The sequence below is a fragment of the Aspergillus candidus genome, assembly GCF_002847045.1.
Source record: "Aspergillus candidus strain CBS 102.13 unplaced genomic scaffold BDW47scaffold_36, whole genome shotgun sequence".
In the NCBI taxonomy this organism is placed as follows: domain Eukaryota; kingdom Fungi; phylum Ascomycota; class Eurotiomycetes; order Eurotiales; family Aspergillaceae; genus Aspergillus; species Aspergillus candidus.
The window spans coordinates 18,563-30,980 of record NW_020194041.1 but is presented as its reverse complement, the minus strand read 5'-3'; the positions used below and the strand labels follow the sequence as shown (position 1 = coordinate 30,980).

The window sequence follows — 12,418 nt, the reverse complement described above, 5'->3', positions numbered from 1 at the left end:
CTTATTGATATCACTTATGCCTTATACAGAGCCTGGTTCACCGGGGTCTCTTGCTATTTTGTTTGACTCTTTGCTCGATATAATATCCATTTCATTGTCTATTGTCACAAGCAAGTTCCACCATATTCTGATACCCTGGGACTTGTGAATGGCCGAGGCTCATATCCATCTACCTCTAATGAAGTGCTCTGGCATTGCAAGCTCGTAACAAAAGTTCCTGTGCTCTCGTATAGAACTTACTAAACTATTCATTTGAATAAGTTTCGCCTTACTCTGTACATCAATCGATCCCACAGGGCTGATGTATGTATGTATGTATATATTACACTTGATCTCAGATTCGTAAAGTAAAAACACAGGTGCAGGAGAAACAAGTGACAAAAAAGCAGTATTTCTAGCTTCTCTCCTCACTAACCCATGCTCAGGTCTTAAAACCGTTTTGACCGCTCGCCCCTCCAGAACCCCATCAGCTCTCCGTTTTCGCTGACCCAATCTCGAACACTGTCTACCAAAGCCTTAGCCATACCTTTGTTCTTCGCTTTCCCGTCCGACGCAAGCGCATTTCCAGGGAATCCCGACGATGATGCAGCATGTTCTCCCGTAGCGTACTCGGACCCCATACTGGGCAAGACATTCTCACCCGCACTCAGGCTCACAAAAAGCGCAAAGGGAACCAGCCAGACACAGAGCCCAAAGTATGAAGCCACCTCCGTGAAAGTCGGGACATCTCCCGGCCCATACTGGTCCCAATTACCCGATCCCCGGAAAGCAGGCAGTGGCTTGGAGAAGTGGCAGAACCAGAACCAGTGGTTCAGGCCGACGAGAACGCATGATAGAACGAATAGGGGATCCGATAGCTTGACGATGGGGAATCGGCGGAGGTTGCTTGCGTAGACTATGTGCGAGCCGATGCTGAGGAGGGATAGGAAGAATGGGAATCCATCGAAGAGGAAGAGGAGGATCTGGACGGAGATGATGCCATATATCAGTCGAGTTAATACTCGACGCGCCAGCACTGTATGTTCCTCCACGAGCTCCGAAAGGTAGTAGAGGCCGGAAGCTAGTAGTAGGTAGTCTGTCAGCCCATCACTGTTTTATGCCGCACACCCGTTATCTAGCGAGTCGGTTACTCAGGTCCATGGTATAGTTCCTTACCTATAGCGAGCGTAAGGAATGAGAATCCTACTATAACTCCCGCGTATCCTATCAGTGGCAGGATCCACATCTCGAAAGGAAACGAGAGGGGGTGGGGGGTCGGATGAAATAAAAAGAAAAGGTCAAAATCACTCGAGAGACCTTCAGCAGGAAGAAGAGCGCGAATCAAACAGATTGTCTTGGTCTCTGTATGGGACACGAGGATGTTCCAGCTTGGCGCGGAACCATCGTACTGATCCGGCGCTGTCTCTGGTGCCTCAGGCCGCAGGTGAATGCCAAGGAATCGTGGGCGGAGGGACGCCAGAAAAAATGATAAAGGCTAAAGTGATCGCCTGTTATCAGTACCAAAATTCTTTCCAAACATACCCGCAATATCAGTCGCAGATTGTTCTTGTACTCAGTGACCCAATCTACCTAGCTTGGTCTTCTGTTCAAATTTACTAGTTTCTTGACTATATTTGACTCTACTCAACATGTCGCGCCCTGAGGATGTCTTGTAAGTTTTATGTCCAACCGGGAAACAATATACAGTTTATTCACAACGTAACCAGGCCTCCGGACCTATTCTACGGTGACGATGAATCTCGAAAATACACGACTTCATCTCGTATACGAAACATTCAATCAGACATGACACATCGAGCCCTCGAACTCCTCGACCTGTCATCTCCGTCCCTCATTCTCGACGTCGGCTGCGGCTCTGGCCTCTCCGGCGAAATCCTCTCCCAAGAACCCCGCGAACAAGGTGGACCGCACACATGGATCGGAATGGACATTTCACCTAGCATGCTTGACGTTGCGCTTCAGCGAGGCGTAGCCGGCGATTTATTTCTCGCGGATATCGGCCAAGGAATTCCGTTCCGACCTGGAACTTTTGACGCCGCCATCAGCATCAGCGCTATCCAGTGGCTTTGCAACGCGGAAACAAGCGACGTCAGCCCAGAAGGGCGACTGCGGCGATTCTTCGAAGGTCTCTATTCGAGCTTAAAACGTGGAGGCCGTGCTGTCTGTCAATTTTACCCGAAAAACGATGCCCAACGGACCATGATCAGTGGAGCTGCGATGAGAGCTGGCTTTGGGGCAGGAATTCTCGAAGACGACCCCGGCACAAAGAACAGCAAACTTTATCTCGTTCTAACAGTTGGCGGGGGCGGTCTGCAAGGTGATATCACCGGCGTTGTTGACGGTATGAGTGACGTGAATGTCTTGGATGCCAGGAAAAGAGCGATGGAGAATGGTAAAGCATCTTTGTCAAGAAAGGGTGACAAGGCTTGGATCATGCGGAAGAAGGATCAGATGACGAAGAAGGGCAAAATCGTCAAAGCGAATTCCAAATATACTGGAAGGAAGAGGAAGATTGCATTTTGAGCTCAGGTCCTTCGTTTGGTCCTTGCAGTCTTCGTACTCGCTTCGGCACGGTCTCTCGGGGCCGGGAAATCTCAATTTCAAAAAGCTGATTCCACCACTGGGGTGAAACCAGCTTTGGCCGTGTACCGCATCGTTCACTGACGCGTTAAGGCGATAATGTCTTATCAGTAACGCTAGCGCCATCGGCGCACATGCTCAGGTCTTTTGCTCTCAGATGCCGTTGACAAGCAGTGTCCGGATTCTTTTTTTTTTTAGAGCGTCTATTTTCCCTCATTCCTTGGGGCTACATGTCTCAATGAACGCTAAGCGTGGTCTAGAAAACAGGTCTAGAACACCTCAAGTTTCATGGCCGGGGATTACACGCAGCACGTGCTCTTTGATGTGGACACGCGAAGAAAACAGAATAAACCAACATTGGGTCAGCATTGTCGAATAATTTTAGGAAATTAGTCGCCTTTTGCCACGTTACAGACTACAAATACAATATGCTAAGGCTTAGCTCATCTTGCAAAGCTGAAAAAGACTATTTTATACTGAACGTACAATTTGGCATCTTATGTTATTCGAATCATTGATAATACAAATTATTTACGCACGATTCAAGGGTAGCCGGTGCAACTTCCCAGCAACATCCTATACAAGCCCTCTTCTATCGAAACTAGAAACACAATAAAAGCTAGCAGTCCCTTCCAAATTACAGGGAAGTCTCCATCTTATCCAAAACGGCCCGGGTGAATTCGTGGGTTGTAGCCTGTCCACCCATGTCACGCGTCCTCGTGTGGCTATAAGAATTCCTCAATCAGTACGGATGCCATTGTAAATTTCGTTTCTTTGGGGTCTTGTGCTTACCCTTCACCAATTACATCGTACACGGCCTTCGAGATTCTGTTCGCGTGGTCATCCAGACCCAGGTGGCGCAAAAGCATGGAGCCAGAGAGGATCATGGCAGTGGGGTTAGCCTGGTCCTTGCCCTTGATATCGAGGCCGACATGGCGACAACCCGGCTCAAACACGGCAACATCGCGGCCCATGTTGCAGCCCGGAACCAAGCCGGGTCCGCCGACAAGAGCGGCACCAACGTTGGAAAGGATGCCACCGTAAAGGTTAGGCATCACCATCACGTCGAATTGTTGGGGTCGCGAGACAGCTTGCATGGACGCATTGTCGACGATCATATCATTAACTTCCAAAGTGGGGTAGGTCTCAGCAACCTTGTGGAAAGTGCTGCGGAACAGACCGTCGGCCAGTTTCATGATGTTGGCCTTGTGGATACAGGTGACCTTCTTTCTGTTGTTCGCAAGGGCAAATCCAAAGGCGAACTTGGCAATACGTTCCGACTTGGCACGGGTGATGATCTTAAGCGACTCGACAACACCTTGCACAGATTGGTGTTCAAGACCCGAATATTCTCCCTCGGTGTTTTCACGAATGATGCAGAGATCGACATTTTCATGGCGTGTCTTGTAGCCCGGGATGTTCTTTACGAGGACGATGGACGCAAAGATGTCGAGCTCTTGGCGCAGAGCAACGTTGAAAGACTGATGGCCGGAGCGTTCCACCGGAGTGAACAGGATACCCTTAAGGCCCAGCTTGTTGCGACGGAGCGACGCGATAGACTCCTTGAAAAGTTCCTCCGAATGCTTATTTCCCGTATCAACGCCACTGACGTCTACCTGTTCCCACTCGATAGGAACATTGTCGGCTTTGAAAATAGTCTTGACCGATTCGGCAACTTCGGCACCGATACCGTCACCTTGATTGCGAAGGCGAAAAAAGCGCGTCAGCGAGTCTGGAACAATCGCGTAGGGAGAACATGGACTGGTGATCTATACCTGGAATCAGGGTAACAGTGTATTTTCCACCATACTTGGTGGGCTTAAAGATGTCCGATGAGACGCTAGCGAAAGCTGCTTCGGGTTAACAACGGCGGAACCTGGGCAAAATCGTGACCGAAGGGTAAACCATACATCGGGCAGGGATCGAAGACCGGGCAATGCTAGGAGACACCGTTGCGCGGTGCAGGAAAGACTGACCACCATGGCCATATTAGTCAATGCATATATAAACGACGATGAGAGAAGGGGTGGGTCTCCGTAAGATAGTATGCTAATGCCGGAAGGAATCAACCAGAAAAGAATATAGAAAACAAGGCAATTGCGCTGTACAACCCAAACAGAACGAGGGAAAGAAGAAGTAGACGAAGAATTCACAACGTTGTGGGGACAATGGCAAAGTAGGTGACCTGCAGGATTGAAGAACAGAGAGCAAAAAAAGAAAAAAGAAAAAAAGAAAGAAAAAAAAGGTGAGAGAACACCGAACAGTCCACAAACGAACCACGGTGGTTTTCAAATTCTTACCTGCGCAGGTCGCGCTGCCCTCAGCGAAAACATTTTCGGGAAGAGGTGGAAGTATCTAAATCGAAAGAAAGGTGATATGAGGAGATTGAATAGAGCCGGAGCAGGATGTGCACGGTAGAAGGAAGGGGGGGAGGACAAAGAGACGGGAGGACGGAGCCGGCGGAGCGAAGGAAAATAGTCAGTTGGCCTAGGCCGTCCAGGGATTTGATACACGAGACAGGAAAAAATAGCGGATGGTCGCGGCACTATGATACGGTCAATCTACGGTCCGATCTTATCTTTGGCTCGGGAGGATTTTAGTCAGAAAACCAGTCGCCACTCTAGCTTGACCCTGACATGATGACGGGGTTTGTACAGGATACGATGTGGCAGTGGAGGATGTTACTGTAGGTAAGAGATGCTCCAAATGGGTTGGCCGATTTGAGCCCTACTATTTCATACAGCAATTGACTTGGTATTTTCTATTATCTTAATTTGAACATCGCGGTAACAGGGGGCAGTGCTTGATTACCCAACATTACAGTATTCTCCCGTGTATTGACTGATGAAATCATTACTTGGGAAACGATATCCCAGTATCAAAAGACATACATCTGCAATAATTAGACGCTGTCAAATCAACCCTCCAGTATACTTTAAAATGTTGTCTTCTTAGGGATCTTCACTCGACCAAGCACGTGGCTACTCTATCATAAGCCTAATTCACCCGGCATCGGACACATCTTTACTACCCTTATTGATGCCCTTTTTCGACTAGCACCAGGCATGCCATCCATTGATGACTTCAAAGAAAGACCGACTACAGCCCTATTTGGCCACGGATCCGTCAACACCAGCATAGCCCAATTATGCCTCATGAAAGATATGATGAGTGGGTCTATTGAATGTAAGGAGGCACAAGCTCGACTCTCCATTCATCATCCAAGTGATGCTCTCTCTACGGCCTGGGGGTTGGCCCTGGCCTGCAGGCACCATTCTCTTTTGGCAATCGACGCCATGACGGACCCTCTTTGTAGAAACGAGACTCGGGTGAGACTCCCATACCGTGACCAATTGGTAAATCAATAGATATCCTTGGTGTACTGCCTGAATGACAGGCGCTCCTGACATGCCCTTGCTACCTTTTCTCGTGGCGGAATTTCCCTTTTTCATGCATCAATAAGGGTTATTGTCATTCTTCAATGAGATGTTCGTTCAGGCTCTGGACGGTTCGATGGTTGAGTAACTATATAAGTCCTTCCAGATGTCGTTGAAATGTAGACACATCCTCCAGGAAAAACCAAAAAACATCATCTTGTGAACATCTTGCTAGAACCCATCAATAATTTCATTCGAGTTTCCTGCCTCAGTTGACCCACCCGACAACATGAAGCTCGTTACCCTTGTCCTTGCCTCGCTTGCTGCCACCACTGTACAGGGTGCCGCCATGCAGATTTGGTGTCACTTCCCCGGCCAAGGCTGCTACATGCTCAAGCGTGCGGCCGATGCCACCGGTGCCGTCAAGCGTTCTGCTGAAGCCTTGGCCGAAGCCATGCCCGACCCTGAAGCCGTCAACACATGGTGCCATTTCCCTGGTCAAGGGTGCCAGAAGGCCAAGCGAGCGGCCGAGGCTATCGGCGAAGTCAAGCGTTCTGCCGATGCTCTGGCGGAAGCCATGGCCGCTCTTGAGGAGGAGGATGGGCAATAGAAAGGTTCGCTTGCCACAATCAGATTAAATGGCGTCAGGTGGCCAGTGTTCCTAATCCGGTTCCCTTTTCGTGTACAGTTCTCTCCGGTTCGGGGGTCCTCGGCGATCCTTTTGGGAGATGTTTCACGGCAAAGATCGATTTAAGCAGGTGTGTCATACGGCTCACCTCACGTGCTCTTTCGTTCCTGCGTTGGTCGGTGAAGACAATGTGGACTGCTTTTATGCCTGCCTTGCTTGTTACCAGATCAAGGTAGTACGCTCTTTTGTCCAGTCATGGGGTCAGAAAATAATGAAAATTACAAACTTATGGAGGCTTGGAGGTCCATTTGGAAGCATATGGACAGTGAAGCGCAGGAGAGACGAATTTTGCTTGGGAATCTTATTGTTAGGGCTATGAAACACTGCCCTTGATTTATACGTACCTAACACCTAGGGAGGTACCAATCTCACTTTTCCCATGGCCATTGCTCAGTTAGTCTTGTTGTCAGAGTAAATGTCTCTTACAAGCGCTGTGCAGCAAGCCAGTCTGATAGATCTTGTAGAATCGGTCGCTGCCAAGCCACGCCCTCTCCATTGTCCTTCGTGGTTTGTCTATAAGATCCATCCGCTGTCTCTTTCTGACGGGTGGGCACAAGTGCCAGACCATGGGTGGATTTATGGGTTCTCGCAGGTTTGATCATTACCAGTGGCTTATTATCTCTTTACAAGATGTTATTGGATTTGGGTATTGTAGGAAGAACGTAAAGGGACGAGCAAGTCCTCCCAAGAGCTCATAGGAAGCAAGAAAGTTTATGGCATAGGCGACTGTCTTTGAATAGGTTTGAATTTGCACAATATGCAATGAAAAGATAAATGTCACTTTTTCTTCGTATCGTCTGCTAACTCATTGGGTGATTGTACTGGCTAATTTAATCTCGTTAATCAGCACGGTTGATAATCTTAGGTACATGTCAATGCATTTGTAGGGTCATGGTTTGGAATCACATCTATAACCATGCGAGCTAATTGTTAACCCTAAATACACCGAGAGAAATTGCGTCAGCCCTTTATCAGTACTCTAGTCTTAGAACTCCTTAGTACTTTGTTTTAGCCATCTTTGTCTTGGTTCCCTCGGGCCTTGTATATTTATCCTGTTGCTCATGAACTTCAAGGCATGACAACCAAAGCCAGTATTTCACAGTGTCCCCGAGAGTGTTTCATACCCAGCGATCATATAAGATTCTGCGTACTGTAAGTCATCGTCATCACCTAGGTATTCGGGGGGTGAGTTGTCTGCTTCCGAGTCAACAGCAGGGCGTAGTTGCGACGGGTCTTCCAAACCGTCCGCCGTTTCAAAACTCAATATCTGTCCGTTTTGGTGCACCTTGAAATCCACAGAGGGTTGTCTTTTCACTGCCGGAGAGTCCACAATGTTACTGTCTCCCCGGTATGCTGATGGATCTCCAGGAAAACCCAATCGTTTTTCATGAAGCGCATATTGAAATACCCGGAGCTGCTCGGCTGAAAGAGACCATGGATCGATGCCACAGTTTATTGGGCAGTCTTCCGCAATCGCCCTCATGGTCACACGACTCGGATTTGCCAATTGTTGCATACACTCCTCTAAAGCTGCATAAGGGGAATGGCCGAGACATTGTGTGGCATCATATATAGACTGGTTGCAAGGCGGCAACTGGATTGTCTGGTCTCCATATGATGGGGTTTCTTCGACATTAATCTGCCTGTTAAACAGGGCAATGAGCTCTTTTTGGACTTGATTTCTATCATCAGCTACCGGAGAGCTGCCCTGTTCATCATGATGGTCAACACTACCGTGAAGAAGAAAGAATGGGGAGGTGAGGGGACGAAGGTTCTCACAAAACGGAATGCAATGTTCTCTTCGGGGCGATAGGTTGTATCTGCGCACCCTCCAAGGGCTTGTAATTGATGTGACGCCATTGCTTGTCTTCGCTGAAGAGAATGTGTAGCATAAAGAAACTGTGTAAAAATAGAATTGGGGGAACGATTATGTATGTCTGTATATCGTATATTGAAGTTCCGCTTTTACCAAAGTAAATACATCCGAAGAAAAGAAAGGAACAGCCTTGAAATAGCAAGCATTACTTGAGTCATTGAGGTAAACGAGAAAGGTATGTTTGACTGGCAGAAGATTGGAAGCCTGTAGATGCCCAAGTACCCAAGCCTATGTAAGTACCATATCGGGCACCATTCCACCGGATCATGGACGAATCTACATGAACAAGCGGAGTAACAGAAATCCCAGTGACCCATCTACACAACTTCCCACTTCATTCATAAGAGTGTCTGAATATCTGAAACCTATAGTACAGTAAACACAAGTCTCTTGTTCTATGGGGATCTTGATCTGGTACATGGTCCATTTCTGAGCACGCTCATTTCCAAGCACCCCTCTCTTCTCACTCTCTCTCTTTTATATCTACTACTATTGACCCGCCCTATCTGGCAGTGGATAGCACTGTGCTAGCAGCGAGACAGTAGAGATAACCAGTTTCATCAGTAGGATTTTTTTTTAATCATACATGAGAGTTGGTCTCTTGTCCAGAGCGATTCTAATCAAGGAACCTGGGATATGTGTCTGAACGTTCTTGAAGATGCCACAGAATGGTGTAAAAAAGGGCATTGGAACCAAGCATTACCGCGGCGTTGTGGATTATCGTACATTTATATATCTCGAAATCGACCACCTTGGTCATGATTTCGTTGTTGCTATAACTGTCCCAGGATGCAACCATCATTAACCCAACTGGTTAAATCTCGCTAATATCATACGCGAGAGCCTAAAAACCGAGTGTGAAATCCGTTGCCCATTTATCAATACAATAAGACACAGGAGACCAGTAGCCTTGAATTCTATACCGTATTGACTGGAGCAACGGGAGGCTGTGACGTTAGATCACGTGACTACAAGAAGGCAGAACCCGTGACGCGATCACTCAGGTCAGCTGTTGTCCGGTAAGCTTGGTTAGAGTGTGCCTACCAAGCTAGATACCTACCTACCTAACAACCAACGGCCGCCCCCATTGTCTACAAATTGATTAGCTCCCTGCCCTTCGCAATTCTTTCTCCAGCTTTTGAAACATCTAGCATCGTTGCAATTAGCACTCTTTGATTATTCGCAAACCCTCTCAAAGGTGCTGCTGTGATTGTCCCGCATCTAGGGTAGATACAGCATAAGAGCCATGGTCGGTTCACACTGTTGCATGATGGTCATTGGCATCTAGAAAACGATGCTAACATAATGCAGACGTCCATCGGTACTGGTTATGATCTTTCGAATTCGGTGTTTTCTCCCGATGGCCGGAATTTCCAGGTAATGAAGTCCTCCGCCCCAACAAGTTCGGTCTTCTAATAGTACGTCCTAGGTGGAATATGCTGTCAAGGCAGTCGAGAATGGGGGAACCGCCGTTGGAATTCGTTGCAAAGACGGCGTGGTGCTTGCTGTAGAGAAAATCATCACAAGCAAACTACTCAAGCCGGGCGCGAATAAAAGGATAGCAACAGTTGACCGTCATGTTGGCATTGTAAGGCCTCCATCGCTTTACCCGTTTCAGATACACTAGTTTCTCTCGATGAAAGAGCTGTGCTGATGTTTTTCTTTTTCTCTTCAATCAATAGGTCTCGGCTGGGTTAGTCCCTGATGGTCGGCATTTCGTTTCGCGAGCTCGAGACGAAGCTTCTTCCTGGAGAGGTGTATACAAAGGACCTATTCCAGTCTCCGCGTTATCGAACCGTCTCGGCAGCTACGTACAAGCCTATACCCTATATTCTAGCGTACGCCCCTTTGGCGTCACTGCTATTGTCGGTGGTTGGGACTCCGAAGCCGAGCTAGCTGTTGATGGGCAAGTCGGCACTGGACCCAACGCAGGTTCGGGCGGTAAGGTCGAAGGAGCAAAGGCCGGGGGTCCCGGCTTGTACATGATTGAACCTAGCGGTTTGTACTGGGTAAGATACACCCAATGAATTGCGACTGGGGCGTTGTGCTAACTTTTTGTACAAGGGCTACTACGGTGCTGCCACCGGCAAGGGAAGACAGGCAGCTAAAGCCGAATTGGAAAAATTAGACCTCGGCTCTGAAAAATTGAGCTTACTCGATGCCGTGAAGGAGGCAGCTAGAATCATCTATGTCGCCCATGAAGATAGCAAAGATAAAGAGTTTGAGTTGGAGATGTCTTGGATCAGTTCCCTCGATGGTCCAACCAAGGGCAGACATGAAGAAGTGCCCAAGGAACTTCTGGAAGAAGCGGAGAAGGCAGCGAAGAGGGCTCTGGAGGGAGAAGATGAGGATGAGGATGAGGGAACAAAGAGCAACGAAGGTGAACGGATGCAAGAATAATCCGATGATTTAAGCACAGAGATCAGACATGAATAGGAGAATTACGAACATTTCCTTTTTTATCCCGTGCACTATTGTGCCTCGTGTACCTCCATAACCTGAGTCTTGGTATATTTTTACAAGATAACTTGAACATGTTGTCAAGATCGATTTTAATGGCGAGAGTATGAGAAACGGAGATAATAAAGAGATGCTGTTAATGTTGAAATCTGTGGGTGATGACAATGAGTTGTCAATTAAACCACCTTGCCTTCGGCCCAGTCTCTTCTTTTCGCCCCAAGTTCCACGGCAGCACTTCCCCAATCCTCGCCATGGTTATGCATTGCCTGGCTGCCAACACCAGCCCTTGCTAGTGCTTGTTCTTCGTTCAGCACAGTGAGCACTCCAAAGATCACAGGAACGCCAGATTCGAGTTGAACGCGCATTAACCCATGAGACACGGCATCTGAAATGTATTCAAAGTGCATCGTTTCGCCCTTGATGAGGACACCAATGGTGATGATAGCATCAAAAGGCTTCGTTGAGGCGGCCGTGGATGACTGCGCCGGCGCCTTCCCGAGATCCGCATTGGAGGAAGACAAGAGGTCCGTGGCGCTAATACCTTCGGCCGAAGAGGAGCTTTTTGCTGCCTGGATTTGCGAGGCAGAATAAATTCTAGATGTCCCCTTTAGCTCCAGGTGATAAAGGGGGGGGGGGGGGGGGGGGGGGGGGGGGGGGGGTTGACAGGTATCATTTCGGGGATTAGAGACATATGCTTACCGTTGAGCAGCGAATGGCAATTCATAGCTGCCCGGGACAGAGTGAATGCTGATGTTTTCCTCCTTTACCCCCGCAGCGAAAAGACTTTTTTTGGCACCTTCCATAAGAGGGCCAATGATTCCCATATTCCATCGCCCATGGATTATTGCAATCCTCAAGCCAGAACCTACAATTGATCATTAAACACAAAAATGATCTCGAGGTCTTCAAGGGCGGGTCTCACCATCAAGCTCTGGAGCAGCTCCAGGGCCCTTTAAACTTGTCATGATTTAAAAAGATTGCGTGGTTCGAAGAGCTAATTCTGGGCTTTATCAGTAAAGTGAGATCGTGAATGAAGTTATGAGCAATGGTTACGTGCCTTGAGTTATGGTGTGACGGATCTTTAGAGAAACTGCGGGGAAGAAGAGTCCCTTTACTGCCGTACTTCAGCGCAAAGGCGGCATGCCGCCCTAGGGAGTAGGAGACCCCTCCCTCAAAGTAGATTACTCTTCCGACCCCGCTGTTTCGGAGCTGCTACAATACCGTCCTTGTTCGTCACACTAAATATTATTGTGGCAGTTTGTCCCCAGCCAACCAGATACTAGATCCGATGGTCCAACATTGTCTCAAGATCTGCATCTATATCAGGGGATCCCACATTGATCCCTCCGTCTGCTGGCTGTACAAAGTACAGTTACATAGTTTCCAACATGGGTGCGGTCTTACGGTGGTTTTACGTTACCGACTTAGTCTGCAAAC

At 48.1% G+C, this 12,418-nt stretch overlaps 8 protein-coding genes across 8 annotated transcripts; 4 read left to right on the top strand and 4 right to left on the bottom strand.

Annotated features, from left to right (window-relative positions):
- Nucleotides 1-326: 326 nt before the first annotated feature.
- On the bottom strand, nucleotides 327-1,343 carry BDW47DRAFT_108764 (uncharacterized protein). Its single transcript, XM_024813310.1, has 2 exons — nucleotides 1,156-1,343; nucleotides 327-1,060 (listed from the first exon to the last, which is right to left on the bottom strand). The coding sequence occupies exons 1-2, from the start codon at nucleotides 1,223-1,225 to the stop codon at nucleotides 429-431; spliced, it is 702 nt and encodes a 233-aa protein (XP_024670325.1). The 5' UTR covers nucleotides 1,226-1,343; the 3' UTR covers nucleotides 327-428.
- A 181-nt stretch (nucleotides 1,344-1,524) lies between these two features.
- BDW47DRAFT_50585 (18S rRNA methyltransferase BUD23) lies at nucleotides 1,525-2,630 on the top strand. Its single transcript, XM_024819188.1, has 2 exons — nucleotides 1,525-1,651; nucleotides 1,707-2,630. Exons 1-2 carry the CDS (start codon nucleotides 1,629-1,631, stop codon nucleotides 2,521-2,523), a joined length of 840 nt encoding a protein of 279 aa, XP_024670324.1. The 5' UTR covers nucleotides 1,525-1,628; the 3' UTR covers nucleotides 2,524-2,630.
- Nucleotides 2,631-3,031, top strand: BDW47DRAFT_50586 (uncharacterized protein). Its single transcript, XM_024819189.1, has one exon. The coding sequence runs from the start codon at nucleotides 2,738-2,740 to the stop codon at nucleotides 2,957-2,959; it is 222 nt and encodes a 73-aa protein (XP_024670323.1). The 5' UTR covers nucleotides 2,631-2,737; the 3' UTR covers nucleotides 2,960-3,031.
- A 32-nt stretch (nucleotides 3,032-3,063) lies between these two features.
- BDW47DRAFT_108762 (isocitrate dehydrogenase (NAD(+)) IDH1) lies at nucleotides 3,064-5,205 on the bottom strand. Its single transcript, XM_024813309.1, has 5 exons — nucleotides 4,881-5,205; nucleotides 4,491-4,551; nucleotides 4,356-4,430; nucleotides 3,373-4,276; nucleotides 3,064-3,305 (listed from the first exon to the last, which is right to left on the bottom strand). Exons 1-5 carry the CDS (start codon nucleotides 4,911-4,913, stop codon nucleotides 3,218-3,220), a joined length of 1,161 nt encoding a protein of 386 aa, XP_024670322.1. The 5' UTR covers nucleotides 4,914-5,205; the 3' UTR covers nucleotides 3,064-3,217.
- Nucleotides 5,206-6,223: 1,018 nt separating this feature from the next.
- BDW47DRAFT_108755 (mating alpha-pheromone PpgA) lies at nucleotides 6,224-6,669 on the top strand. The gene has a single exon (XM_024813308.1). It carries the CDS (start codon nucleotides 6,247-6,249, stop codon nucleotides 6,565-6,567), a length of 321 nt encoding a protein of 106 aa, XP_024670321.1. The 5' UTR covers nucleotides 6,224-6,246; the 3' UTR covers nucleotides 6,568-6,669.
- Nucleotides 6,670-7,554: 885 nt separating this feature from the next.
- Nucleotides 7,555-8,606, bottom strand: BDW47DRAFT_108753 (uncharacterized protein). Its single transcript, XM_024813307.1, has 2 exons — nucleotides 8,425-8,606; nucleotides 7,555-8,353 (listed from the first exon to the last, which is right to left on the bottom strand). The coding sequence occupies exons 1-2, from the start codon at nucleotides 8,503-8,505 to the stop codon at nucleotides 7,742-7,744; spliced, it is 693 nt and encodes a 230-aa protein (XP_024670320.1). The 5' UTR covers nucleotides 8,506-8,606; the 3' UTR covers nucleotides 7,555-7,741.
- Nucleotides 8,607-9,570: 964 nt separating this feature from the next.
- Nucleotides 9,571-11,088, top strand: BDW47DRAFT_108752 (proteasome core particle subunit alpha 7). Its single transcript, XM_024813306.1, has 5 exons — nucleotides 9,571-9,770; nucleotides 9,833-9,898; nucleotides 9,951-10,109; nucleotides 10,204-10,530; nucleotides 10,586-11,088. Exons 1-5 carry the CDS (start codon nucleotides 9,768-9,770, stop codon nucleotides 10,919-10,921), a joined length of 891 nt encoding a protein of 296 aa, XP_024670319.1. The 5' UTR covers nucleotides 9,571-9,767; the 3' UTR covers nucleotides 10,922-11,088.
- On the bottom strand, nucleotides 11,089-12,008 carry BDW47DRAFT_108750 (lumazine synthase RIB4). Its single transcript, XM_024813305.1, has 3 exons — nucleotides 11,904-12,008; nucleotides 11,681-11,846; nucleotides 11,089-11,575 (listed from the first exon to the last, which is right to left on the bottom strand). The coding sequence occupies exons 1-3, from the start codon at nucleotides 11,944-11,946 to the stop codon at nucleotides 11,158-11,160; spliced, it is 627 nt and encodes a 208-aa protein (XP_024670318.1). The 5' UTR covers nucleotides 11,947-12,008; the 3' UTR covers nucleotides 11,089-11,157.
- Between the last annotated feature and the right edge of the window lie 410 nt (nucleotides 12,009-12,418).

Coding starts and splice junctions, on each gene's coding strand:
- BDW47DRAFT_50585 (XM_024819188.1), top strand. CDS start 1,629: ATGTCGCGCCCTGAGGATGTCTT. Junction 1,652..1,706: donor TCGCGCCCTGAGGATGTCTT/GTAAGTTTTATG, acceptor CAACGTAACCAG/GCCTCCGGACCTATTCTACG.
- BDW47DRAFT_108752 (XM_024813306.1), top strand. Junction 10,110..10,203: donor TTGACCGTCATGTTGGCATT/GTAAGGCCTCCA, acceptor TTCAATCAATAG/GTCTCGGCTGGGTTAGTCCC. Junction 10,531..10,585: donor AACCTAGCGGTTTGTACTGG/GTAAGATACACC, acceptor TTTTTGTACAAG/GGCTACTACGGTGCTGCCAC.
- BDW47DRAFT_108750 (XM_024813305.1), bottom strand. CDS start 11,946: ATGACAAGTTTAAAGGGCCCTGGAGCTGCTCCAGAGCTTGATG. Junction 11,847..11,903: donor AGCTGCTCCAGAGCTTGATG/GTGAGACCCGCC, acceptor GATCAATTGTAG/GTTCTGGCTTGAGGATTGCA. Junction 11,576..11,680: donor TTGCCATTCGCTGCTCAACG/GTAAGCATATGT, acceptor GGGGACATCTAG/AATTTATTCTGCCTCGCAAA.
- BDW47DRAFT_108753 (XM_024813307.1), bottom strand. CDS start 8,505: ATGGCGTCACATCAATTACAAGCCCTTGGAGGGTGCGCAGATACAACC. Junction 8,354..8,424: donor AGAACATTGCATTCCGTTTT/GTGAGAACCTTC, acceptor CATGATGAACAG/GGCAGCTCTCCGGTAGCTGA.
- BDW47DRAFT_108764 (XM_024813310.1), bottom strand. CDS start 1,225: ATGTGGATCCTGCCACTGATAGGATACGCGGGAGTTATAGTAGGATTC. Junction 1,061..1,155: donor ATTCCTTACGCTCGCTATAG/GTAAGGAACTAT, acceptor ACCTACTACTAG/CTTCCGGCCTCTACTACCTT.
- BDW47DRAFT_50586 (XM_024819189.1), top strand. CDS start 2,738: ATGCCGTTGACAAGCAGTGTCCGGATTCTTTTTTTTTTTAGAGCGTCT.
- BDW47DRAFT_108755 (XM_024813308.1), top strand. CDS start 6,247: ATGAAGCTCGTTACCCTTGTCCTTGCCTCGCTTGCTGCCACCACTGTA.
- BDW47DRAFT_108762 (XM_024813309.1), bottom strand. CDS start 4,913: ATGTTTTCGCTGAGGGCAGCGCGACCTGCGCAG. Junction 4,431..4,490: donor GTCTTCGATCCCTGCCCGAT/GTATGGTTTACC, acceptor AACCCGAAGCAG/CTTTCGCTAGCGTCTCATCG. Junction 4,277..4,355: donor CACTGTTACCCTGATTCCAG/GTATAGATCACC, acceptor TTCGCAATCAAG/GTGACGGTATCGGTGCCGAA.